Source organism: Falco naumanni, chromosome 1, assembly GCF_017639655.2.
Source record: "Falco naumanni isolate bFalNau1 chromosome 1, bFalNau1.pat, whole genome shotgun sequence".
Taxonomy (NCBI): Eukaryota; Metazoa; Chordata; class Aves; order Falconiformes; family Falconidae; genus Falco; species Falco naumanni.
In genome coordinates, this window is record NC_054054.1 from 123323581 (window position 1) to 123350829 (window position 27249).

Sequence of the window (27249 nt, forward strand, 5' to 3'; positions counted from 1 at the left end):
TTCGTACTCCCTCTGGTTTTCCCATTTGCCAGAGCCCCCAAAGGGCTAAAAATCTACATAAACCAATTGCACTGCTGGGTTTCTAATGCCACCACTTGAATTCAGGGTATGGGTTTCCTGAGCAAAAGCTGTACAAATTGAAAGCCAGCCTGAGGCATGAAAACATCTTGCATTTCTTACAACCAGCCTTTTCATGGGTAAATTGACACACATTGGGGATCCCAGAGAGTCTGAAGTCTTACCTTTAACAAATAAATGTGTTCACATTGTCATTTTCTCTCAGTCCCTTACTTCTGTGTGATGTAAAACCCAATCCTGGTCATACCATAAGCATGCCAGCTCTATGTCCAATGTATAATTTAATTTGCATTCTCCCATAGTAATTTTTGAAGTGTCTTTTGTTCATTAACTTGTTGCTCAGGCAGACACCTCATTAAACCCACAAACCTGCTGCAGTGTCAAGCACGCAACAATGTCACAATGGCACCATGCAGCAGGGTTTAGTCCAATTTGCACTCTTACATCCAGCTTTTCATCTGCATCTCTTTTATATTCAGTTGCACTCTTTTATATTCAGTGTTGCAGCTGCACAGGCTCAGAGCCCTGTTCTAGACACAGCACGATACACACATAGCAACAGCAGTAGCCAACATTCCCTAAGCCCATTAACACCTTTATACTCGAGCAGGAACCTTTCAAAGTTACCTTTAGACTGCTTATGGCAGGCTGATTTTTGCAACCTCTTAGAAGGTTGCATAGGATTGTGGTAACTCTTTAAATACACGAATGCACAGATACATGTTGGACATAGATTATTTCACTATCTCCTTTTGTGATTTGAGAATCAAGCAACGGTTTCTAGTGTATCTACTGCACTAATACTCACAAAGCCTGTGGCATTGTGAGAGCATAGCATCTCTAAAATACTGTGGATTTTGTGTACCTGTAGTAGACCAAAGATGCTAAGTATCACTTGCTTTTGAATACTGTGAACCAGACTACCATGTCTCTTAATCTCATCTCTTATAAATAAGAGTTGTTGATATGAAAGTGCTTGCTGAATAGGACAAAGAATTTTAATTTTACAGGTGGAGAAATGGATGCATAGAGAGGTATGTTAACTTTCAGAGTCAGGACTATACGTTAGTCCTTTCCAACACACAGCTCAGTACAGAGAAATCAACCATAACCCCTTAACCTACTTACCTACCTACCCTTGTCCACTTGCAAGAACAAAACATTTGTCCATTAGGAACTTGGAAGTTTCTATTCTGAATCTGCTAGTATAGTTAAATGAACATATTTATAAGTGAATTGAATACAGCAGGAAGAGGAATTTTTGGTAGGAGGCCCTACACTGCCTCCATATTCAAGACAGATGGAGAGAAAGACTCCTTTCAAAAGGCACTTTGGAGAAGATGAATAGCCTAGTTGTTCCAAGCTGTTGTCTGGATGGGTTCCTTGCTCCAAGGGTAAAGGAAAGAACTTAAGAACCTACAGCTGGATGGCATTCATAACAAGTGAGCATATGCTCTTGCTTAAATGATTGAGCTGCTTTTGCCCAGTCCTTCCCTCCAAACTATTTCATAACATTTATTAGGCACTGAATTTAAAGTATTCAGCTCTAGAATCAGTTACATGTACATTTATAAGACACCAAGGTGTTGCTGAGCAATGTTAGACTAGAGCTTAGCTGTAGACTAAACAAAGTCACACTTAGGAAGCAAGGACTCACATGACTTTTGCTGGTGTAATTCAGTATAATACCAATTACCATTTTATTTAGTATGATGAAAACCAAACTATACCAATATAGTCATATGCTGAATTATATTAATATTCAATCACATTATTAGTAAAAATAAGAACATCTTATTTGCTATTCTGAACATGTATTGATGTTAATTTTATCAGTAATCTCTGACGATTTGTCCCCAACCGTTTTATACTAGACTTCAAGAAATCCAGTATTATGCTTATCTGTCCCATTTTCCCCTATCCCAGATGAGCTTTCATTTACACGAACGTTCAGACCCACAAGTAGCTTGTAACAAGTCCATTGTAAGCAAACACCTAATCAAAGTACAATTCAATAGATGCTTATACCTGTAGTACCTTCAACAAGTGTTGCTTTCGTAAAACTTTAGTTCATCGCTATTTTTAAAAGAGACAGTCAAAACAAATCTAAAGCTCTGATACACTTTGAAATGCCAGAATTCTAGCAGTATAGATGAGGTCAACTTCAGGTGTTCACTCTTTGTCAACTTCCAAAGAGCCTTAAGACTTTTAACTGTGTGCAGCTACACAGCCAAAGTCCAGTAAGTTATGCACCTAGCACTTTAACTGTAATAATCTCATGTTCTAGCTCTAGGCAGAGAAAGGAAGAAAATGCTGCTGTTCATTCTGAGGCAAGTTTAACCTGAAAAAGGTTAAGGAGCCATTTATTCAAACAATGATTTCCAACATTCCGCTCCAAATCAAACTGGGTGTCTCCTCTGTGCCCAGTGACACATGCTTAAGTCAGCAGTATCAGAGAAAAATCACTATCCAGAAAGAGAAGTTATTTTCAGCTAGGTTAGTTCTTTGCTCCATGATCTAACAGGCAAGACACCATTCTTGCTCTGAGCTGTGCTGGCATAGCCGTTGCATAGTCGGCTTAAAGACATGTCAAAACTCACTCCAAAGTCCACAGCATTAAACCTTACCTGAATGTTTTTATGCTCCTCTCCCCTTCCCTCAAAGCTTCAAATGTACATAGGCAAGATTTCAACAGATGAGTATTTAAAAAGCAGAAACTACCTTGGATGTAATCTTTCAACACCAGAAAGCTTCAGAAATTTCTAAAGCAGAAGTCCCGAAGTACAGCTACTTAAGCTGAAATCCACTAACTCCATTCTGCAAGTCTGTGCAGGAACGCATGCTCTAGAGGAGCAGCCTCTCTGCTTGAGAACACAGTCATCTTCAGCTGATGGCAACCTCTGAGATAGACTGTAAAAATTGTAATTTAATAATGCAGTTATTACTAAATAACTGTACTTTGCTGCTTCATTTGAAGGAGGAGTCTTATCTAGTTCCTGCTCCCTGTAACTCTTCTCCTTAGCTGTAGGCAGCCTCTGGATGCAGGTGTTTTAACAGATATATAAGATACATCAAATCAGCTTTGGATTATTGTAACTCAAGACTTTAACGGCTGACACTACCACAAAACCCCTTCCCTTCTATTTTTTTTTTAAAGTGGCATAAGAGGACCTGGTTGGACTGGAAAGAAAAGCATGAAAGGGTACACAAGTTGTGATACCATGAGACAGAGGAAAGAGAGAAAGCACTGTGATACCTACACTTAAGCTCCCTTCCCCATTTAAATCTGTAAATGTCAAAGATCTCTTTGAACAAAGTAAAAACAACTTAAAAATAGAAAAATAAAAGCAGCAAACTCAAACGAGTTCATCTATAGTTTACAACCTGAGTGGAAATAAGAGAACTTTGAATAATCTAATCAGAGACTTCAACTATTAAGTAGAATAAAAATGTCCACTCATTTGATGAAACACCTGTTGAAGCCCTGCAAATAGCCTACTAATTCTTTGCCAAGAATCATGTGGTATTTTAGGATGTTCTTATGATTACATATCAAAATTACACATGAAAATATAAGCAAGTATCCAGCTTCTCATCCAGTCAAAAAGAGAGCTTTTAATACACAAGTTTCAAACTTACAACTCCTGTGTAGCTACAGAGTAACCGTGCTCCTTCTGTAGAAAACAACTTTTCACATCCCCAATATGGAGTGCTAAAACATCCTCATCATAAAAGGAATCAATAAAAAATAAATTTGTTAATAATTCATTTCAAATTCAAATAAGTTCCAGCACTTCAATAGAATATGTCTGTGAGTCTTTCTGGTGGTTAAGTCTTTGTAATTCTCGCAAACTTCCTTCAATCTTGTTGAGTTCAGAATAGAACCGTACCTAAAAAGAAAACACAGATACTTACATAAGTATGAAACGAATTAAAATTTATTTTACATCACTATACTGTGGCTCTGCACAGTTTCTGATACTTAAACCAAACAAACATAACAGCTTTTGAAATCAAAATGGGAAAAGAGAGGCAACTGCCATTTCATGTTCAGGAAGGAGCATGCGGAGAACAGACATTATTTGATTCACCATATAATTTGCTGTTGCCTGACCCTGCCCCCACTTCTTAACACCCATATTCTAAATCCATACTAAATGAAATAATTATTTCAGAAGACGCAACTTACTTGGGCTCTTACAAACTTATGCAGGTTTGAAAGCAACTCTTTTGCTTCTGGTAGCATCACCATAACTGTGAAGTGAGCATCGAGTAATAGGCACATCCAATCCATGATCTGAAGACAAACAAGAAAAATACACTTACACTTCATGACATACAAACGATACAGATTTTGCTTTTGCAAAAAAGCTGAACTCTGAAACACGAACTTCTAATGCAAAATGCATGGTTTCATATTTTAAGGCAACATATTTATTTTCTGATGGTAAAAAGCACTATGTTACACCTGACCACAAGGTTATATTAATAAGACAATACTCTGTAGAATGAATGTAGATCTCATTTCATTTTAGATATTCACAACTACTCACTCAATTACACACCACAGGAACCAAAGGAAGTACAACTCTTAAACTCTTACAACTAGTTTCTCACCTGATTTATATTTGGAGAGCGTACTCCGGGAAGAGTGGTATTAATTTTTTCACTACATTTCACATACAGGTAGTATAAATACCTGAGAAAGAGCTAAAAGTAGAAGAGTCAGAACATTTTTAAAGCACAAGCATTTAACAGACTGAGGAGTTTTATCCTGCACACAGTAATAATACTCATACTATTTTATTTATTTGTTTTTTAAAGCAACATAGATGATGGTATACTACGCATTAAAAATAGGTTTTATGGTTCTCTCTCTCTCTACCATCCACAGCTAGACATTTGAAAATTCTCAGCAATATTCAATGTAAAGTTACATTCAGGGTAATCTTTGTTCCAGTCACCGTGTCAGTGAAATTTAATTCAGACACAGACTTTTCTAGGAACTTTGCTAAAAAGTGTACTAGCATTAACGATTTTAGTCCCAGTTTCACTTTCATCAGCCAACAATAGATTGCTAACTGTTGGAATCAGGTCAACATCGTTTTGTGCCAAACACAAGTCAAAGATTTCTTCCTCCAAAAAAAGAATGCAAGGAGATGGGTGCTAAAATGAGCTTTGTTCTCATGTGTGGGCTTTCTGATTAACTGGAAAACCACATATGTTCTCAGGTACTGTGGTACATGCAGTTCTTGAAGTTATGTTTCAGGTTCTGAGGGTCAGGGGAGTGTTTGTTTTTGTTTTTTAAACTAAGAGGATCTGAGATTGAATACTTGAGTTTGCTTTGCATTGCATCTGGCATTTTACATAGTGTACAATTTGTTTCTCATACTTTCTAAACTTCTATTTCTGATGGAACTGACTACATTAGCATGTCTTGTTCCTTTCTCAAAAAGCATCCAAACCAACAAGGTAACAAACCTTAACTTGCTAACAAAATACAAACATTTCCAAGCATACTGGGCCATAAAGAGCATTTCTTTTTTACATTTTCTAAAATAACAAAGGACTACAAAAATTAGTAAAATATTAGTGTAGAAAAATAGTCACTAGCATTACATCTTACTAGGCATCTTAATTTCATTGTCATCCATTAGTTTGTGATTCAGACTGCCGTATGAATGACAAGTTTCTGATATACAATTGAAACACTCTTCCCTCTCCCTCCTCTCAAAGTAATAGGGGTTTTAGAGCTTTTTGATTTTAACCTACTTACAACAGCTTGCTGAGCTGGAAGGTTTTTCAGATGAGGCAAAAGAAATGTTTCACTGTAAGCTGAAAGGAGAACAGCATTTCTGTGCAGTACTATTAAGGAAATAAAATTACAGGAAAAAATACCATATTCTACAAACCGAAGTGAATTCTAATTAAAATATTTCTCTAAGTTTTTTGAGAGAGGTCTATTTCAGCTTTTGAATCTCCTTATTTCTGTTGTGAAATACATACAGCAACTGAAACATCACAATACAGTTAGCTTGAACAGTTCTGTTTACTGCAAGTATGTAACAGGTTAATTTGTTTCAATAGGCAAACAGCAAGATAATTGATGCTATTTTCTATTGATTAAAGGTTTTTTACACTTTTGCAAAAAATAATAACAATAAAATATTTTAAAAATACATAAATGTTTAAATTTGTGTAGATGCTTTCTAAAAGTTGATTGTTTCTATTCTGTTAGAATAGAATTCTATTAGAATATTCTAAACAATTTTTCTACTGAATAGGAACTTCTTTTACCAGAACTTCTCAGAAATTTCCACAATAACAGAAAATATGTCTTTTAGTAATATTAAATACAAACATTCATGTCACATATAACGCACAGACTTCCTTCATTAAAACATACAGAGGATACAATAATGCTGCCTTCTGTGGTCCAACTGGGCAGAGTTCACCATCAGTTGTCAGATGCCTCTTCTTTGTGATTTTAGTATCCCAGATATCTTGTTCCAGTTCTGCATTGAAACCATTTTCTACAATTTCAGTCTTAACATCTTTACTGTTGAATTCAGTATCAATGTAACAGATTACAGATTCTAGATTCACATCTATTCTTTGAAGATAGGCTTCACTAAGGCTGTAGGAGAAAACGTCACATTTAATACTTTCAATTATTAGCTTCAACATCAACAGTAGTACATACTACGAACTCTTTGAAGCTTACTGTAGAAGGAAAAATATGTACTAAAATACAGTCTTGCAGAATGAATAAAGGTGATGAAAGAACCGTTAATATTTTGTAATTATTAACCTTGAACACTACATGTACTCCTTTTTTATTCCAACAATGTCAGTTAACTGTCATGGGCTGACTTACAGGTTATGCCCCCTTCAAAACTGTTATTTTATTCTACCTGTAGTGGGACTGCTTCAACCCCTAAGACAGTTACGATTTTCCTAATACTTATTAATAAAGTATTTGACAGTTTTAAGGTTTGAAATTACAAGATCTGATGTTTTCTTAAAAAAAAAATAATCCTTTTTGCTCTGGAAGCCTAGAGGAACAGTTACAACAGTCTTTTCTTTTCGTTACAGTGCCTACCTAAAACTTCATTCTTTTGGGGATATGGAAGCCATTTTTGTCATGAACTTAAAAAGAATCAATCTTTTTTTGTGGGCTTCTTAACCCAGGTAAGTTCCAAATTAAGTCTGTTGCTCAGTAAATAGACAGGTTAACACCATATGGATGCGAATGCCACTCAAGCCAGCAGTGCTACTAAAGGCATGTTCATTTAATTACCATTTATATAGTTCTTAGAATTAACATATGCAACAGACATCTCGTAAACACTTTGTCAGTTTGCAAGACTGCAACATACACTGTACTCAGAATTAACAATTCAATGCACAGTATTAATTGCTCATCTACATAAATAAAGCCGTTCTTTGCAAAACAGCTTTTTATTAAGGGGCTTGGTTTAGTGAAGAAAAAAAAAAAAAAGAGAGAAGTAATGCCAGTTTACCTTAAAAATACTTTCAAGCAAGCATAAGTAATTTCTTCAGGAATATCTGGAAATCGTTGTAAGCAGTTTTGTAAGAGATAAACATCTTTTTTCTCCAAAGCAACAGCCATTAAATCTGGACACAAACTGTAAGAATATGGAAAGAATAAGCTGCATAGATCACACCCACTGCAAACAACATGGACAACTAATGCATCAGTACTGATCTTGTTTACACAAAAATCCATCTGGGAAGTGTCACCTTCCTCAGAAAATAAGCATAAGCACCTTTGATAGTAAATTCTGATAATTCAAGACTGCCTTATAAAAAGAACTAATTTTCTACTTTCTATTTTTAAAGACTATTCCCTACAATTAAAAAAAAATGCAGAATTATCACCTGTAAGACAAGTCTCGGGTTTGGACTATCTGTAGCAGGAAATTTTGAGGGTAGTACTTTGGATCTGTTTTACATCTGTTTATAAGGGCAGTTATTACACATCCGATGGCGGCTTGGAAATCTGGCATCTGTGCTTTTGACATCAACTGTCTCAATTCATCTTCCAATACGGTCGTAGAAGCATCCTGAAAATGACAAATACTGTGCAACTCAGAAGTACAAAGCATAAATCTGATTCTTACTAAGAATTCTTACTAATTGGACCAAGGAGAAAAACAGACTGATTTTTTTAATTTCAGCTAAAAAAATTTACAAAAATACCCTCACCCCTCTGTGCTTTGGTAATCTCTCTGAAGGATGAGAGCGCCAAATGAGGGTAATTACTCACTCAGAACTCACGTAAACAGTATCTTTCAATAACGGCTCATAGATTATCCGCCTGTTACTGCAGTAACATTACCAAGGTGTCTAGCCACAGTAAAGCTATAGGAATGTTCACACAGGAAGGGATGCTACTTAAAGTACCACAACACTGGCAGCAAGTTTTAGAAAGGAACTAAAGAGCTTATTGCTATATTTGCAGTGGAATTCCTAGCATTCTGACTTTTCTAGATCCAAAAATGTCTTCAACAAAATTAAAGACATACCTAAGAATCTAAAAAAAGCTTAAAAAAGCAGAGTTCAGTGAAATATCCTCCAACTTTACTTATTGTAAGAAAAGACTGTCATTAAAAATGACCAAATTTGTGCAAGTTTTCAGAACTCAGCTGTTATTAGCCCTGTATTGTACCATTCTCGAACCCATTCCTATGAAAAAACTTTGATTTCGTCATGCCCAAACACTATTCTTGCATAGTAACAATAATAGTAATAATACCCTCCAACTCACCTGTTCAAGGCAGCTTTGTCAACCTGATATGTGCAAGAGGACATGGAAAAAGATAATAGCTTAAGAGACAACTAAAATATTCTGAGAGCATCTAAAACACTACTTAAGGATATTTGGTTTACTTACTTTTAGATTTAGTAAGAGCTGCCCAACTGATAAGGTATCTGGCTGTACTTTAGCAACAGTATTCCTTTTTGATCTTAACTATTACAAAGAAAAACAAAAAGTTATTATTCGGCTCCAGAAAGATGGTACATATTTAAGGATGTTAATCAAGATAACTAGGAACTTCACGTGTCAACTTGCTGCACAAATTACAATTAGTAACTGGGTAGTCCAACTCCAGAAACAGTGTTAGAAACAATGAGTAACAAACACAAAATGAAATTTCCTTCTGCTGCAATACCTAAGAAAGTAGAAGTAGCAGCATGAGAAAGAGACAAAACAAAACCCTCATGCTCCTAAGGCTAACTTACAGTCATTCTGGACTCTGATTTTAGGGCTACAGACTGCTGTGAGTGAACAGAAACCGCCAGCTCTTCATCTCCAAGGGTATTCCAGTTTACAAACGAAGAGACATCTGTGGACACAAGAAAGAAACTATATGAAGGTCACACTTAAAGCTCATTTACTAAAGTATGACTATTACACCAACTTCTTAGCAGAAGAATCATAAGAATAGGTATTTACTGAAGTATAATCTGATTCATTTTATACGAAGACAGTTTCCAGTTCTACCTCAGCAGCAGGCAATTTTATCACCCTTTTTGCATACTTTTTTTCCATTTAGCCTCTGGGAGGAAGAGAAGTTATTACACAATTTATTGTGAACATTACTTGCAACAACATTTTCCTAGTGCAACGCTAGATTAAAGACACTGGGCCAGTACAATTTTAAACTAACTAAGGTTTGACATTGCCCTATCTAATCACAAACTCTTTGAAAATAAAATAATTTATAGGAGACAGCACTTCATTATGTTTTCAGTACTCATAGCTGGCATTGTAATATTTTCAGTAATACTGGTATTTGAATGACAACCCAGACTGAGTGAAGCCACAACAAATTCAGACATCTGTGCGCTTCGGTGTTCTCTGAGCAACAGTACCTTTAACAGCTAGGAACAGAGTATGTGTTAGGTTACTTCAAGCTGTTCAGATGAAATTGATTTTATAGGACTGTATAAAAATAATTTTCGTACAATTTCAGAAGTTTTCCCTTTACGAGATCTTTTCACTGTAATTATAAAAATTCTTACCAGGGGTTTGACTGTCCTTGAGCTTTCCCACAGCAGCTGCCAAGGATGACGTTTCACACTTGTACATTATTACTGTTAGTACTTTCCCATGAGTAAAAAAAAATTTTTCCTCATAACACCACAACTACAAAATATTAAAACATATTGTTAATAAGGAGATGAGCAGAGAAGCGTGTTCTTGCACAAGCTGATGTTTAACTCCTTAACTAAGAAATTCAAATAAAAGTCAGTGATCAGATTATTTTAAATTATTTTTGGTAGGTTTACCACTTATTAGCAGACCTTCATTAACTGTTGATTTTAAATACAGAAATAAGGAGCATTCTGTTGAGAATTTTCCAGGAATGTCTTAAAGTACAGTGGCTGCTCCAAAACATTAAGCTCACCCGGTAATTTTAAATTCCCTCTTGTACAATTTTAAGACAAAACCGGTCACCTGTTCTATTTCACTAGTACATTTATTACTTTGGTGTCACTTTACTTATCATAATTGATACCTGAAAAACTTGAAATGCTATTTAGGGGCATGCAGGGATCATTTAGGCCATCAATTGCAAACTGTTTGAATAGAATAGATACTGAGTGGGTTTTCTGTTTAATTAACTATCGCATTCTCCCCAAATAATCAATGCGATCAGAAATGAGAAGGTACTGAATTGTCAAAGAAACTGCCATAAGCCACCATTCTCCCACCAAATATTCTAACAAAAATAGCTTACAAACTAGCCAATATTGTTTCTGAAACTGACATTCACTGCTCTTCCAGACAGAAGCAGAACTCCGCAGCCCAGCAGCCTCTTCACTGCTATTGTGCCAAACGCACAAAACTAAAGGACCACAAATTAAAGATAGAGCTTACTTGTCCGCTGGTGCCCAGGGGCAGCTCCTTTGAAGTCTGCAATGTCTGAAATTTTGTATTCCATATTGTTAGGCACTCTAGGGAAGATAAGATACAAAAGTTACAACCCCAAAAAGCAATGTCAGTGCTACATTTGCCTTTGCTACTTTCAGTTACAAACACTTACGGAAACAGAAATAACTGTTTCAAAATATCTCAGTCAGTAATGTACTCAACATTAGGAATGAAGTAATTCTGGTTAGATCTTAAGAAAAATATTTCCATGTGATTTAGTTTTCCAGTGAAGAGCTTTAAACAAGTACTCGTAGCAAAAGGGACAGCAGCCAGTGCAGCTTCCAGTTAGGAAGAACATTTTGTTATACAATGCTACGTTCAGTGGCTTAAATTTGAGTCATCCCACGTTTAAGAAGTTTAGGCTTGGGACTGAAGCGCTTGTTTCACTTTAGACACTGATTTCTTACAGGACACTAGGGCTGCTTCCCCACGTAGGTCCTTTTACAAGTTTCCAAGTCCTTTTAACTCCCCTCCATCCATAAGTTCTCTCACTGCATATACTCAACTCTTTCACAAACCGTACGGAGGCAAACACCGAAACACGACAGTGCATATGGTCCTGCAACCCACTACACAATTTACTGGTGAAAGTTATCTTTCAGCTACTGCTCTGAACGGCACAGCTTAACTACGTACTAGTTTCAAGAGCCAACTAACATTTTATTTGCACTATTTCCTGCTTAGCACTTTGCCTAAGGAAATTTTAGACCTTATGGCATCTTAATCTCATTTTTCAAGTTACCTTTGCATTCTTCACCAGATGCACCTAGACTTCCTAACACTGCAATGTGGTCTTTATCAAGAACAACGAAAGAAGTTCCTTTTAGAACACTTCCAGATACCGAAAGGTTCAGCAGTAGTGACTTGGACAAAATCTGTTCTTCCTCTTCAGAATTTTGCTGCAGAGGTATCAGAAACTTGTACACAGAGTAATTGGAATCTGCCAAAAAAACCAGGTGATTACTCTTTTATGATCTGTTGTTGTGGGAAAACTATCTGATATAATATGGCAAAAGGACATCCAAAGAGAACAAAGTCCAGTGAATGCTGAAAGAAGAAATAATGTAGGATATTTGAATGACACAGTATGATGCAAAGCAGCAAAACGATGCATAGCTAGTACGAGATCTGCAAGATACAATCATAATATGTAGGAACAGTGAGCCTTTGCAGCCATTTAAAAGTAGGAAGGTTTATTTACTACTTCTACCACTAGCTGTTGTAGAAAGATTAAAGAGCTCAAAACATTAAACAGTAATTCATAAATATCAACATTTTATCTCCTCCCATACAATTATTTGCTTTATTATTACAAGTCATTAGAAAATATAACTTACACAAACACAGAAGTGTGATGATTTTATTTTTTATATACGCTGTGAAACTCAGTGGCTTAGATAATTCCTGTTGTTCAAGCTTATATTTGTGTAGACTATTCATCTTAAGTTTCTTTACGTAGACAAAAAAATCCCCATCCTAAAACAAGAGAAAATAAATTTTTCCTTTAATTTACATGAAGAAGAGATAACAGAAATTCAGATATTAGTACTGCTTAACTTTGAATGTTATGCAAAATTAGGAATTTACATTTTCTATAGGACATACAATCCAATTCAGAAATGTTTGTGCACTCAAGCACGTAAAGAAAATTCTGATTTGATGCAACAAATGGACTAACACAAAGAAGCACAAGAATACAAGACATTTCTGTATAATTATTTTTAATAAGCATAAATCTGAATTAATAAGTCACTGACAATAAGCAAGTATTCTACGACAACAAAGTCACACAATGCCTACTGTATTTAATCTTAATTGTTCTTTGAAGTTCCAAGAGCTAGACTACTCAGCCCTGAAATCAACACAACTTCAATATAACTCTTCTATCAGGATATTGATTAAATCAGGATAGTGATTTCACTAAAAGCTCTTAAAATCCAATGAAACAGGTTATGAATTTTAGAAAAAGCACTAAGATTTGCTGCTATGAAAGTTTTAAAAAAAGAGGTATTCAACTCACTTTCTCAGTAGCGAAAATTAAGATAGGTTGTTGACCTTCATTAAAAGCTTCACTCCACCTAAAACCAGAAAGCTGTATGAACATCTTCTAAATTCGAGGACTATACCTAAAATCATATCACTATGCCTTCAGCAGCCTCTTAATTTTAGGATACCTATATAACTAGTTCTAAGACTTTAAAAACAATGTGTTGGAAAAAAACACCCAACCCCAAGACCTTGGTCTTCAGATTTGTCCCCTATCCCCTCAAAAAAGGGAACAAATTTCACCATCATCAATTCCTCTGAGCAAGAAGCAAACTTGATAAAATTGTATCACTTACTTGATGACTTCATCTGAGATAACGTTTTCAATTTCTTGTTGTGGGGCTTCCAAAAGGACATCTAAAGTTCGAACACCACCTCCTTTGAATAGCACCACTGGTCCTCCATTGGGTAGCGAATGTATTCTGTATACATCAGCTGAAAGCTATATATATATATATATAAAGATATCCTATGTTGTTCAGCACATAACCTTGAAAGCCAAGTTTTTACCCACGATTTTTTTTTTAAGTTCTTTAAATAAATGACTAACAGAATGATGACCCTGTAAGATTCCTAATAACGCAGATCTAGGAGTTCCCGATTTGCTGAAATGCTATAAATAATGCAAATCACTACCCAACAAAAAGTGTCCCAATGAACATCACATTTCTGAAACACATCAGAAAAAACAAGACTGAGGGCAAGGAGTTCAAACAACTGCTATACAGCAAAACACGAAGTGTTGTTTAACAGATCCACCAGCAGAACAGACAAAAATAATCTGTATTTTAACATCATTCACCAGCTTTAAAGAAAGTCCTCTGAAACTGGGCTTGCGATACCAATCATTTTAAGAGAAATACTCTGATGATCGAGTCTCTCAGTCCGAGTGGATTCCTTGCAATACTCCAGAACATCATGAAACACAAGACAACAGTCAGCTAAACGTGGTATTACCAGTACTATGAAAATCAGTATCTCTTCTCTCCACCAGGTTTCAAAATGTTAACGTAAAAGCAAACACATGTAAGAGACTTACTGTTGCTTTAAATACTTTGTCCAAGTTAATATCTTTGTCCTTCCATATTCTTAAAACCTTTAAAGAGAAACATTTTTTAAGCACAGTAAAACAGTAATATATAGACTTCTCACCATGCAAAATACCAGCAATTGCATGTCACTGAAACACAGGAGGAAAATATACAGAAAGCATTTATTCACAGTAACCTGAGTGGAAACTGACCCAGGGGAAGTTTGCATGGGAAGAAGCTGAAGCAGAGACAACAGGAATACAAACCAAGCTCAGAAATCTTGAATTGGAAAGAAAGGATAGGAAAGAGTAAGGTTAAAGAAAATGATACAGCAGAATCCTAAATTAAAGTAGATCAAAGTGATGGAGACAGATTAAGATAAAGATGACCTGATCTGGAAAAGAATTATTTCAAGGAGAACAATGAAAGGTCAGGAAAGATATTTCATCAACAACAATACTAAAAAGCCAAAGGTTCATCGTGTGCTGAGCAAACACTGCATGTGCACAGACAGGGAATGTTTAACTGTAAAATACGAGCAGAAAAACAAGGATGGAAGTATGAACTGTTTTAACCATTTTGGTACAGTAATCACATAGTTGTAAATGTCAACCAGGCTACAACAAGAGAAATAACTTATTCTTAGAGAACGTGTGCGTGAAGCACTCTTCACTGGAATGCTTTAGTTTTTCAAAGGCCACTGCATAACTGAACAGACGATCTCCGTATCACTGACCAAAGAACACATGGTGCAGCTGCAGAACGGCTCATCCCTGTCCCCTTGAAGAACAGAGATGACCTGACCTGCAAGAGTGCTGGAGCTCCATGCATTTACATTTAACCAAAAATGCAGCACTGCTAATTTCTTCCCTATCTACACTCACTTAAAAGACTCAGTATATCCTTTTTTTCCTTTAATAACAGATAAAAGGATCTCACCTTGTCATCATGAACAGCTATGTATTCATGAGTTTCAAAGTTGCACACAACTGGACACGTGATAATCTGCCCATGTTTAACGGACCAACAACCTAGTGGCTTCTGATCTGAAACCTAGAAAGAGTAAGAACAAAGTAAATATAATTAAAATCTAACATGGTACACTTTGGAGATTCTTCTCATGACAGAAAGGAATTGCAAAGTAGCCACATCTAATCTGAAAAACATTAAAATATGGAAACTTCTATACCCAGAACTTCCACTTGAGCATTCCTGTTTCTGACTTTAATACCCAAAGTTCCAGAGTAACATGAAAGAGCTCCACATCAACTCGAATTCTTTCTTTTCACATAAGAAGTAACTCTGACCTGTAACCGATGAGCTTATGCCATGAGGCACAGGTACAAGGCGTGGCTTATCTGAAGTGAAGATACTACTTTTAATGACTAGTGCAAGTTCTTTTACTCACTAATGCAACCAGGCACAGAACCACGCTTTTTCTCTTCCTATTTGAGTGTAACTATTGAAACCAAGAGCGATAAATTTTACTGTCTAAACTCACTTTACAGATGATTGTCTACTTGGACTTTAGTAAAGCCTTTGACACAGTCTCCCACAGCATTCTCCTGGAGAAACTGGCTGCTCGTGGCTTGGACAGGCATACTCTAAGCTGGGTTAAAAGCTGGCTGGATGGCTGAGCCCAAAGAGTGGTAGTAAATGGAGTGACATCCAGCTGGTGGCCGGTCACACGTGGTGTTCCCCGGGGCTCAGTGCTGGGGCCAGCTCTGTGCAATACCTTTATCAACGATCTGGAGGAGGGGATCGAGTGCACCCTCAGTCAGTTTGCAGATGACACCGAGTTGGGCAGGACTGTTGGTCTGCTGGAGGGCAGGAAGGCTCCGCAGGGGGGTCTGGGCAGGCTGGACTGATGGGCCGAGGCCAGTTGTATGAGGTTGAACAAGGAGAAGTGCTGGGTCCTGCCCATGGGTCACTGCAGCCCCACGCAGCGCTGCAGGCTGGGGCAGAGCGGCTGGGAAGTTGCCCAGTGGGAAAGGACCTGGGGTGCTGGTTGACAGTCCGCTGAACGTGGGCCAGCAGCGTGCCCAGGTGGGCAAGAAGGCCAACAGCATCCTGGCTTGTAGCTGAAACAGTGTGGCCAGCAGGACAAGGACAGTGACTGTCCCCCTGTACTTGGCCATGGTGAGGCTACACCTCGAATCCTGGGTTCAGTGTTGGGCCCCTCACTGCCAGAGGAACCCTGAGGGGCTGGAACGTGTCCAGAGACGGGCAGCGGGCTGGTGCTGGGGCACAAGGCTGATGGGGAGCAGCTGGGGGAACTGACAGGGTTTAGCCTGGAGGAGACTCAGGGGGACATTGTTACTCCCCACAGCTGCCTGACAGGGGCCGTAGGCAGGGGGGTTGGTCTCTGCTCCCGGGGAACAAGCGACAGGACAAGAGGAAACGGCCCCGAGCTGCGCCAGGGAGGTTCAGGTTGGATGTTGGGCACATTCCTTCCCTGGAAGGGTGGCCCAACGGTGGCGCAGGCTGCCCAGCGAGGTGGTGGGGTCACCACCCCTGGAGGTGTTTAAAAAGGGTGCAGATGTGGTGCTTAGGGACCGTGGTGGCCGTGGCAGTGCTGGGTTAATGGTTGGACTTGATGATTTTAAAGGTCCTTTCCAACCTCAATGATTCTATGAGTTACATCTGGCTGCTCTGAGGGTACTCAATCCCCTCTCCTCAGTCTAGAGCTACACTGGGCATATTTACCAACACATTTATGCCCTCGCTTATGGTCTTGTCAGGGAGGACTAAACAACCTAAAGGAAGCTGTATCATGAATCTGCTAAGCTACAGTCCCTAGCCCCATGAATGTGAACGCCATTTAAAGATATAAACCCAAATATTCCTACAGTTTCTTATTCTGGTCTACTGAAAGATACGCGTACGTTCAAAGACACCAGAGCATGCTTTCAGGTTCAAGTGCCGCTAACCGAACTGCTCCATCCCGCAGGCACCGGGCAGGCGGCCCAGCGGCTGACAGCCGGGCTGAGCGCCGCCACCGCGGCTGGTCCCCCCGGCTGGGCCGCCACAGGCCCCGCAGCCTCCCGGGGAGCACTGCACGGGCGGGGGCTGGGGGGAGAGACCCGGCAGCGCGGGGCAGCGTAGCGGAGCGTGGCCAGGCCGGGCTTCCTCCCCGGAGCGGGGACCCCCACCCGCCTCCCGCCGGGGCCGGCAGCCCGCGGGCGGGCCGAGCCGCTGACAGCGGGGCCCGCGGCCGCGCTCCGGCCAGGCCCGCCGGGGGCAGCGCGGCCCCGAGGCGCCGCCGCCGCCGAGGCGCTGCCCGGGGCCCCTCCCGCAGGCCGGGGCCGGGCCGTTACCTTGAAGAGCGTGGCCGTCCTGCCGCGGTCGGTGAGCAGGACGTGGTCGGGGTCGGGGCCCGGCTGCAGGGCCAGGAGGCCGCCGCCCAGCCCGACGCCGCCGCTGGGCCCCAAACCGCACAGCGTGAAGCTCTCGCACAGCGCCGCCATGCCGCCCGCCGCCACCTCTCGCGAGAGCCGGCGCGGCGCTCGCGGCGGGGCACAGCGCGCATGCGCCGCCCCCCGGGGAGCGGCGGAAATGGCCGAGGCCGCTCGGCAGTTTCCGGGCTCCGCGGGCGGTGGGTGCGGGCGTGCCCACGGGAGGGGCGCTGTGTGTCGCGACTTGGTGCGCTGCTGTCGGACGGCACCGCCCTGCCGAATCGGGCCCCGTGGTCCCTCAGGGTGGGGGGAGGCTTCGCCAGCCGGCGTTTGCAAAGCGCACAAAACCGCGACGCGTCCTGAGTATTTTAACTACGGTGGAATAAAGAGGAGCCGCCCGTGTCGCCGAACGCCGCTGCGCGGCCGGACAACCAGCGGCATGTGGGATTCCCTTTATTGCGCTGTTTGCCGTGTGTTTCGCGCACGGTGTTAGTCGGGTCGTGCCCAGGGCCGCCAGGAGCCGCCGTTGGGTGCGGGGCAGCGGCGGGGCCTCGGAGCAGGGCTGCTGCGGTTCGGGCTCTGCACCGCAAAGCACCGTTGGTCTTAAGGCTGCTGTAATGAAATGTATTCCGGCCTGCTGAGACGTGCCGTTTTCACGAGGGAGGAAGGGTGGATGCCTGCCCTCAGCCAGGGCCCGCTCCTGCGGTTTTCCCAGCGGCGGGGTCTGGTGCGGGGGTTTCACGGGTGTCACGATGTCGGTGGTGTGGGACTGTAACACGGGCCCGAGCTGTAAACAGCACCGAGGCGATGCGAGTCACCAGCCAGCCCTGCCAGCGGCTGGGGACACGCAGGGGCTGGGGACAGGCCATGGCAGGGGCTGGGGACGTGCAGGGGCTGGGGATACGCAGGGGCTGCGGACACACAAGGGCTGGGGACACTCAGGGGCTAGGGACAGGCCATGGCAGGGGCTGGGGACCTGCAGGGGCTGGGGATACGCAGGGGCTGCGGACACACAAGGGCTGGGGACACTCAGGGGCTGGGGACAGGCCGTGGCAGCGCTGTCACACCAGGCTCCAGCCGTGTCCCCCTGGCAGAGGGCAGCCATGGCCTCACGCCGGTGGCAGAGCCCCGGGCCGGGGTCCCGCAGCCCGCAGAGCCCATGGCCACCCCAGCGGCGAAGCCACCCAGGAGCCACCACCATCTCCAGGCCCATCCCAGTTCCTGGTGTCTGGCCCGGGCTGTTGCAAAGCGTTTCTGAGCTGAACGGAGACCAGCTGCTCCCCGGGCAGAGAAAGCTGTCCGGGGGAGCCAGCCGCTGCTCAACCACCTAAAGGAGTCCTTGTACACGGGCAATTTCTGCTGACCAAAATTAACTGACTCGTAGGCAAGTCTGAGAGGTTTTAAGTGCTCTCTTTTCCAGTCTTTACAACACTGGGCCACCAAATCCTGCGTAGAAAATTACATTTCCTACTGAAAAACTTCCTTGTCAACCAAATGGCCATTTACAAATCAATGGGCCGGCCCCAGACCAAGGAGGCACTGGCCTTAAGAAACTCGTTTAAAAGCTGAGGCACAACAAAACTCCAGTAATTGTTGTAAAGGGTTTAAATTTTCCTTACAAGGGCAATTCTTTGTGGTATTTACTTTTAAGGAAGCAACTTGCAGAGCTGGGGGTAGAAATGTTCACGGATATGTTCCATTGATACGTTATCTAGATATGTTGTAGTTATATACATCCATAGATATGTTAATGGAGACCTAGGCAAAGAAAATAGCCACAGTTGTAAAGAATAATTGTTGGTAGTTTATTTACAACAAAATGAGAGGGAAAATACAATATTAAAAATAATAAATAACTCGGGAAAAATCAGAAACTAAGTGATATGAATGAGGAATATGACAATCAAATTCTCCTGCTGAGCCTTGCATCGTTTAAGGTGCAGAGCATTTCCAGACTTGGTCCTCCTTTGGTGGTGGTGATGCGTTGCCTAAAGCAGCCACCGTTGCTCTAAAGAAATGAGTTACTGGACATTCAGGGTCACATGGAATTATCACAGAAATGAAATAAACCAAAGAAACCTGTTTTAGTGATGCCACGAAACTACAGGAGATTGTAATTCAATGACCATGCTCTTCATTTAAAGCAAAACGTTGTTAGACTTCTATAGCAATTTTAACTTGCACATAAAAACCCAAGTCCAAACAGTGAGAACAGAAAAGCTCCTATTGACAAGATGATGAATTCTCTCTCACCGCACTCACTAACTCATGTAAAGCATATACATTTGGCTTATTTCAAATGAGAGCACATTGTTTTGAAGTTATAGTGCAGCAAGCTTCAAAGCAGTTTGAACAAAATACAGCGGTCTTGTTACAAACTAAAATTCAAGGAACAAGTATTTCCATTTCAAAATCTCTACAGCAGCAATTAATGCAAATTGGCTACTAGATGTCACAAAATCACCTTCCAGAATAATCAAAAAAGCCAAAGAATAAGGTCAAATAGTTTATTTTCACAGGATTTATCCAGTCATTTACAAAATTAACCATTACATTCATAAGAAATCCTATTCAGTATGTGTTTCAGGAATGTGCTGCTCCTCATAGTCTTTATGGATACCTCCCTTTTTTAATTTATTGGGAGACGTCCCCTCCTAAAGACTGCAATGAATTGCCAGTTATTTTGTAATGATTGTTCTATACGAAATACATAAATGTACAAGCAAAGCTGGGAAGAAGTTTCAATAGAAACCCAAAGAAACTAATTGTGTTCTTTGCTCTGAACTGTATTCTCCTTGATGAAAAGCTCCTTGCCAAGCCCCAGCAGAGCTGGATCGTGCAATCCTTCAGCCGCTGTGGCAGAGAACAGGAACACAGCTACTGTGCCTGTTCAGCTTTGCTGCACAGCACCAGGCTCTAAAGATGCACCCACTGAACGATCACAGCATTTATTTTTGCAAAAGAAGTGATGAACACCTGCAAATTGCTCTCTATTTTTCTCCTCATAAACATGTTTGAAAACACAACAGAAAGCACTGTGAAAAAAATCGGTAATGAAACCGACCCCTTTGCCTCGAGATGTTATGCTGAAGTGTTCAGACCTTGCTTTTCATTTAATTCCGTGTGCTTCTGAGCATTTGCTGGGAATATTCTAGAAAGTTATCCTACTTAGAAAACAAACAAACCCCAACCAAACAGAAAAAGGTATTTACAGATGACATTGACTACATGGTACTGAGCAGAGGGGAAAGCCAAGCTGAACACAGCAGAGGGTTACTGACAAAGGCAATGACAAGCCTGGGGCATCTCTGACCCAAAGCAATGAAACATCACCCATCTTTTTATCTGCCTTCATCAGCAAGCAACGCGGGGGCAACGTGACTGATCCTTGTTGTGGCCAACGGGGAACTCCGGCTGTTCCAGCAAACCCGGTGCTCCTGGAGAACAGCCCTGCTGGGTGGCAGGGTGACAGCAGCAGCACCGGCAGACGGGACACGGAACAGTCTGTCATTTTTATCACGATGTGATCAGTGTCTTTCTCCTACATCTCTGTCACGCAGCTATTAAGATGTGCCCTATTCAGGTCTGTTAGTAATTGTCACACATGCCTTATCCCCAAAGCCACCTAATATGATAATCACTGTATCCACGTGGGATTGGAAATCAATCGGTTAAATGTAAGTAAAGGCAGGACTGCTTTGATCTAATAATCCCTGTCAGATGCAGATGCCAGAACTTATCTAGAAACAGTAATGTGTAAGCACAAGGACACTGTGACTGGAGCTGAGCAAATTCTGCCTTGACAAAGACGACAGTCACTGAAAACCAGACGTCAGGGGGAGCAGACCTCCACTATTCCTATATAGGTCAAATTCAGGAAATTAAAACCCCACCAAACAATGCTTCATGTTTTCAAAGGTTTCCCTTCTCTTCCGATGTTCCAATCGTGCAACTAAACAAATAATAATAATTAAAAGAGCAGACCAGTTATAATCATGAATATACAATCCGCACACTTTTTAAGCTGAAATCATAAACTAGTGTAGGCAAGTTTTGTTTGCATCGTTACAGCGGCTTCTTTTCAAACAAATAAATCGTTACCCATTGGTTTACTAATCACACAGAATTACTAGCTCTGGGAAGAAAAGCAAAGCAAAACATGGACGGTAAGGGGGGGGACACGCATGAAGTCAGACCACAGCTACCCTACAAAGAGCCGCAGGATTTTGCTAGCTACAGGATTTTAACTATCAAACAAATATACACTTGTTTTCAGTGCAGGCTGGCAGTGGAATTACTTCTCCTGCTACTAAAACTACTCTATAAATACCACACATTCAAGGTAACTCCTACTGGATCTACAGCCATCGAGAAGTTCAGTGCATTTCAGCCAGCAGGTCCCAGCGTGGTGCTGAGAAGACGGCACGAACGTCCCGCCCAGGTAAAAGGCCACCCCCAAACGGAGCGTTCAACATCCGACCCCCGTTCAGCCCTGGGGGACCCTCTATTTTACCATCCACCTAACGCCCCACCGGTGGTGCAAAATTTCACCCGCTTTGCTCTTGCTTCAGGTAACGGCTGTCGCTCCCTGGGAGCTGAGCGGCGGATTATTGAACACCCCCTGCAGCACCCGCAGGTCCCGGCAGCGCCCACCTGTGTGACGGGCAGCGCACCCCAGGTGGGGGCAGCGGGGGACGTTTCTCACCGAGCTTCCGTTTTGAGAAGGAAGGAAGAAACCGCTTCTGCCATTTCTTTTTCTCCTCCTTCCAGTCTACACTTCCCTACCGGGAAACATCCTTTTCTGCACTTTAATTCCTGAGATCGAAGAGCTTCTGTTCCCTTCGCGCCGCCCTCCACGGACCGCGCAGCCCCACCATTCCCTTGCTTCCTAAAGCCACCAGGTTTGCTCACCCCTTCCTGGGACGACGGCAAAGCCTGGGACCAGCTTTTGGGAACGTGCTGTTTGGGAAAGACGGGAGGCGGGAAAGAAAAAAAGAGCCTGATATTCTCTTTCCTTTACATTCAAGATCCTACAGCGTAACTACCACTCTTCTTCCAGCGAGGAAAAGACAGAATTCATTGGTTTTGCTTCTCAACTGGCTCAATTTAGCTGCTTTTTTTTTCAATCTTACACAAGGAACACCACCGATGAACACCAATACGGGCTTCGGAGACCACAAAAAGGACAGGGGAGAGCTATTAAAATACATTATTTACAACAAACAGGTGGTTTCTTTTACAAATTCTGTGCAAGGTAGAAATAGTTCAATGGCCTCAAAGTCAGTATAATTAATTACAATCGGGGCTTCGATACAGCGGTATTTTAGGTTTGAAAAGTTTTGCGTTTGTTAGCTAAGGCCCCAAATCCTGAGTCATATTAAGCGAACTGCAAGTCTGAGCGATTGCTGTTGGTGTTTGAGTGCAATGAGTTACAGGTCAAAGGTTTACGAATACACAGGAGAAGCCTGAGAGTAGGAAGGCTTTTAAAATCCGCTATAAAAGAAGAAAACGGGAGGGTTTTTTCCTGTTAACCCTGCATTTTAGTTGGCACTGATTTGCCTCAGAAGTCCTTGGCAGCTTTACTAAATACTTACTCCTAATTATAAATGCTATGACCTAGATGAGGATTTGTAGGTAGGGTACCGCTACAGGATGATTTATGTTTTTTCAGGGTTCCCCTCAGACTATTTCACCGTATGTCAGTAAGATGGCTTGAAACACTACTTTAGGAGTATATAAACTACATTCTCTTGCATGCACTTCTCTGAAGGTTTTAAGGATCAATTCTGAGGAAAGAAGTAATCTTTCCACACCAGTAAGATTATTTTAAGAGGAAAAAAACCAAAAAAAACGACCAACCAACAAACCACCATGACCTTTGTAGAAATTAAGTTACATCAGTCTTGCTGTGGTAGACATGGCTTATCAGGAGGAAACATGCTGGGTTAATTCAAAGGGTTTTTTTCGCTGGATCTGGAAGAGTGAGAGTTTCTGGAGCAGACGTTTTCCGAGGCCGGTCTTTGGGAACCGTTAGGAATTCAGGAGCATCTGTGGAGAGAGGAGTTGACGGAGCACTAGATGGAGCACTGCGGGTTGAAGAAGGCATGGAAATGTTAGCGATAGATATTGCAGGTGGGAAGACGCCGATCTTCTTGTTGGTAGCTTCCTGAGTGGCTCTTTCAAACTCTCGAACTTGATCCATTGTCATGTCTTCGGCAAGAAGGAAAGAAAGATAAAAGGCATGTTAGAATAATTTCAAATTATCATTTCATTAACTCAGTTAAACTACTTCCATCCAAATTATAAATCAAGGAATGATTGCTTATCATGCATATCATTAAGTGATTCTCCACGTGAATGCCTTCCTATTGTAATGCATTGATGGGAGTACAATGTGGCCAACATAAAGGAAATGAAGTTAAGTACATTAATCATGTACTAATGGTTCTTCTACCTGTGTCTGAACGGAATAAAGATTGCTACCTCTGTAATTGCTGGAAAAATCAAGCTATTTCACAGGCAATTAAAGAATACATTTAGATACACAGTCAGCAAGTCGACTTTTTCAGGACTTGAAACCAAATAAAACTGATAGGGGGTTTGTTTCTTTCACTGAGATGATAAGCATGGCCGGGTAAAGGGCTGGCTGTCATCGCTTTGTTCATCTACTGTAATTACCAAGGGATGATAAATTCTCTCTCCCCCCTGCACAGCTCCCATCGCACGATGCGCCTGCACGCACGGACTGAGGCCGTTTTGCTTTTCACTGCCAAATCCCCAAGCTCCCCCTCTTGCTGGAGAAAGCCACAACATGCTTTTCAGCTTTCCCATCCAGAATCCGTACTGAAAACATTTCTGGCCAACTGACAAATCCACAGCTAAATTCCCTGCAAAACAGAGGCCGAGAGGTAGAAGCCACTTTGCAATGGGAAACTGGTCCACAGCAGCGGCCCGTGTGCGTGCCACAGTGCTGCGGGAACCCACGAGAGGGCAGAGCGAGCCCAGCCTCCCGTGGTCCGAGCTCAGCCCTGCAAAACTTTTCCGGATAAATCCCAAATAACTGACATCTGCTACACACGGCAAACCGAGCGAAAAATCAGCAAGACTCTGCTGAAACCTGCTACTTCACGTCTGCGTTGCCTGGAAGATGCCCACTGAGCCAACTGGAACAAATTTTATGGCTTTCACTAAACATCACGTTAAATCTGCAAACGTGAAGTATTTCATTACGCTGTTTTATAGATTCTTTCAGCTCTGAAAGCTCAAACCCCCCGCAGAAATAAAGACACTAGCATTTTAATCGATTTAAAATTCTCACATATTTGGGCGCCTGAGACACGGGACTGGCAATGGTGCGTACCGTGTGCGTGACAAAATCCTACGCTTTCCATACATCCATACTTTTTAAGATTACCCAGCTGTATGCAGCTGTAGCCTTGGCTGCAAACGTGATGTAGAAGCTTTATGTTGCATTACAAACCATTTTAAATAAACAAGAGCCCGCATGTTGCCAGCTGCCTTCTCCCTTCCCTGCAGACGACATTCCCGGGACCTTTCCAGCCCACATTGCAGGTTATTAGGAGCGAGGACTACGCGGCTTTCAAATCTGAGGTAAGTGGCAAAAATAAACAGATGGTCCCTGAAGAACTGTACCTACTCGTGCTGGAGACAGATCCGAGCCTGTCCTGCTGATTTACATCTCGTTTCACCCCCTGCACCCGTGTGCGCGGTGTTCCCAAACCCGAAGGGCTGAGAAGCCCCCGGACTCCGAAGGGCGCCCCTGCATTTATTCAGCTGATTTCGACCCAGGGCTTCTGTACTGCCCCGAACAAAAGCTGTCTCGGATAAATGAAAGTGAAAGAGGACAGAAAGATTTCTCAGCTTCCTGGCCATTGAAATGAAGGTTGATAAAGTCTTGCTAAGTGACTGTTCATTTTAAATTCAGACACGAAATACTTACTGTCCCTTCAGTTGCCTTCTGTTTTTTAGCTCATATTTGCTTTAAATTCCCTTGTGGTCTGCAATACGGTCAAGTAAAACAAGTCCTTGCCCTGAGCTAAGAAAGCTCAGACGTTTTTTCATTTTTTAATTTTTTTTTTTTTCATTTATGACAAATTCTGTTCTGACCTCAAAGGTGATTTTTCCACATGGGAACTAAGGATGGCAGGCTTCATTCAAAGCAAAATCCTTAATCTCAGAGCCACGTTCAGAACTGATTCGCGATTTACTGCTCAGCTCAGGAGTAACCTTGATGCCAGTGGAGCTACAGCATCACAAACACAAGAATTACCTCCCCTGGTTATTACTTCGCCAACAAATTGCTGGTGGCAATTTTTGTGGAGTAAGAACGAAGGAAAGACTTGGAGCCCTGCAGGCTTTGCCCCACACTCACGACGTGAGTGAAACCATCACCCAGTTCTACGGTGCAACTAGTAGAAATAAAGGAATAAAACCATTTCGAAAGCAAATATCACTGCTTCTTTTCTATTTGCAGGGAGTAATAATTTCTGATTTTAGAAATTATTTCTAATAGATTTATTAGAAAATTATTATTTCTAATAGAAATATATTAGAAAAAACCTCTACTTGAGGTGCCCAAATTAGGAACTTAAATACGTTATGAAATTTCCAGAATCTGAATCAAAGAACCTACGCAGAAGACCACCCTTCTCCACAAGCTGCTGTCACATACTTCCGAAAGTTTCTCACCTTGTTGGTAACTAATCAATGACAACATCAGAATTAGTTCGAAAAGAGAGACTCATTAATGAGCTTTTTTTTTTTTTTCCTGGTGAAGCAAACAATTCTACCAGTCCCATAGAAATTTTCCACTCCCCACGTTCCTGGCTTTTTGACTGAAGCACTCTGAACTCCTGCATTTTTAAACTACTGAAATAATAGAAAGTAAAACTCCTCTTTAACTTCCTCTTTATGCATCCAACTGAAATTTGAGAATTGTGTTTTCCTGGAAGACGAGGAGTTGTACATGAGCTCATCCCCACCCTTTCTTACATCAGTGGCAGTTTACAGTGCAAATGAAAGGCAGGATCACACTTCACGGAGAAAGATTCTGTTCCTACGGAACCAAAACCTCCAAAAAATTCCACTGACTGGCCAGCAAGATCAGTCAGTTGCTCTTCGTTGATCTGTGCAGGTCTATTAGCTGAGGATGGCAATATGTGTTAAAAATTGACATACTCTTGCTTTGGCATGGCTCTCTATTTCATCCACAGTAGATGAATGTTGGTTGCAAACTTTAATGTTGGTTTTTTCATGCATATTTTTCTCGTATTCTCGAACATCATCCATAGTCATATCTGTAAAAAGTTCAAAATTGTTGGCATTTTCCATTGATTCAGTGCAAACTTCATTTTTTTTTTTTTTTTCTTTTTAAGGAGAAGATTCTAGGAACACATAGTCTTTCAGCAGAAGCCAAAAAAGGATTTAAAAAAAAGCACGGAGCAACTAGCTTTATGAAAACTGACTCATAAAGGTAGTTGTGTCAGCCAAGGAAGGTGTAAGAAGGTTAAGTCAAAGGGAGTCAGAGAACAGGAAGGAGTGGAAATTGTTTAGGAGTATCCGTGTGACATAAGGTAGGCAAAAAGTACTGAAGTGCAGGACTTGGCAGAGGCCACGATCTTCTAAAAAGATTTTAGAAGATCCCTTGGAATAAAAGATAGATATAGAAATATAAATATTTACTTACCTTTCCAGGCACTTTCAAAAAGATTTTACA

At 41.4% G+C, this 27249-nt stretch overlaps 2 protein-coding genes across 9 annotated transcripts in view; both read right to left on the bottom strand.

Moving 5' to 3' along the window:
- Positions 1-3673: 3673 nt before the first annotated feature.
- NOL11 (nucleolar protein 11) lies at positions 3674-17611 on the bottom strand. The gene is made up of 18 exons (XM_040581997.1): positions 17436-17611; positions 15058-15171; positions 14127-14183; positions 13384-13529; positions 13062-13119; positions 12379-12517; positions 11784-11981; positions 10988-11064; positions 10129-10252; positions 9346-9449; positions 8996-9073; positions 7981-8165; positions 7602-7727; positions 6494-6715; positions 5855-5933; positions 4696-4788; positions 4268-4375; positions 3674-3968 (listed from the first exon to the last, which is right to left on the bottom strand). The coding sequence occupies exons 1-18, from the start codon at positions 17583-17585 to the stop codon at positions 3855-3857; spliced, it is 2172 nt and encodes a 723-aa protein (XP_040437931.1). The 5' UTR covers positions 17586-17611; the 3' UTR covers positions 3674-3854.
- Positions 17612-20006: 2395 nt separating this feature from the next.
- PITPNC1 (phosphatidylinositol transfer protein cytoplasmic 1) overlaps positions 20007-27249 on the bottom strand; it is a 90337-nt gene continuing 83094 nt past the window's right edge. For 6 of the 8 annotated variants that reach the window (XM_040582000.1, XM_040582002.1, XM_040581998.1 and 3 more), the window contains one exon: positions 20007-23723. In XM_040582000.1, coding sequence (XP_040437934.1) covers positions 23464-23723 — 260 coding nt within the window. In that variant the 3' untranslated portion in view covers positions 20007-23463. Of the gene's footprint in view, positions 23724-26711; positions 26831-27249 lie in introns of all 8 variants that reach the window. The other 2 variants (XM_040582003.1, XM_040582004.1) reach the window with 1 other exon arrangement.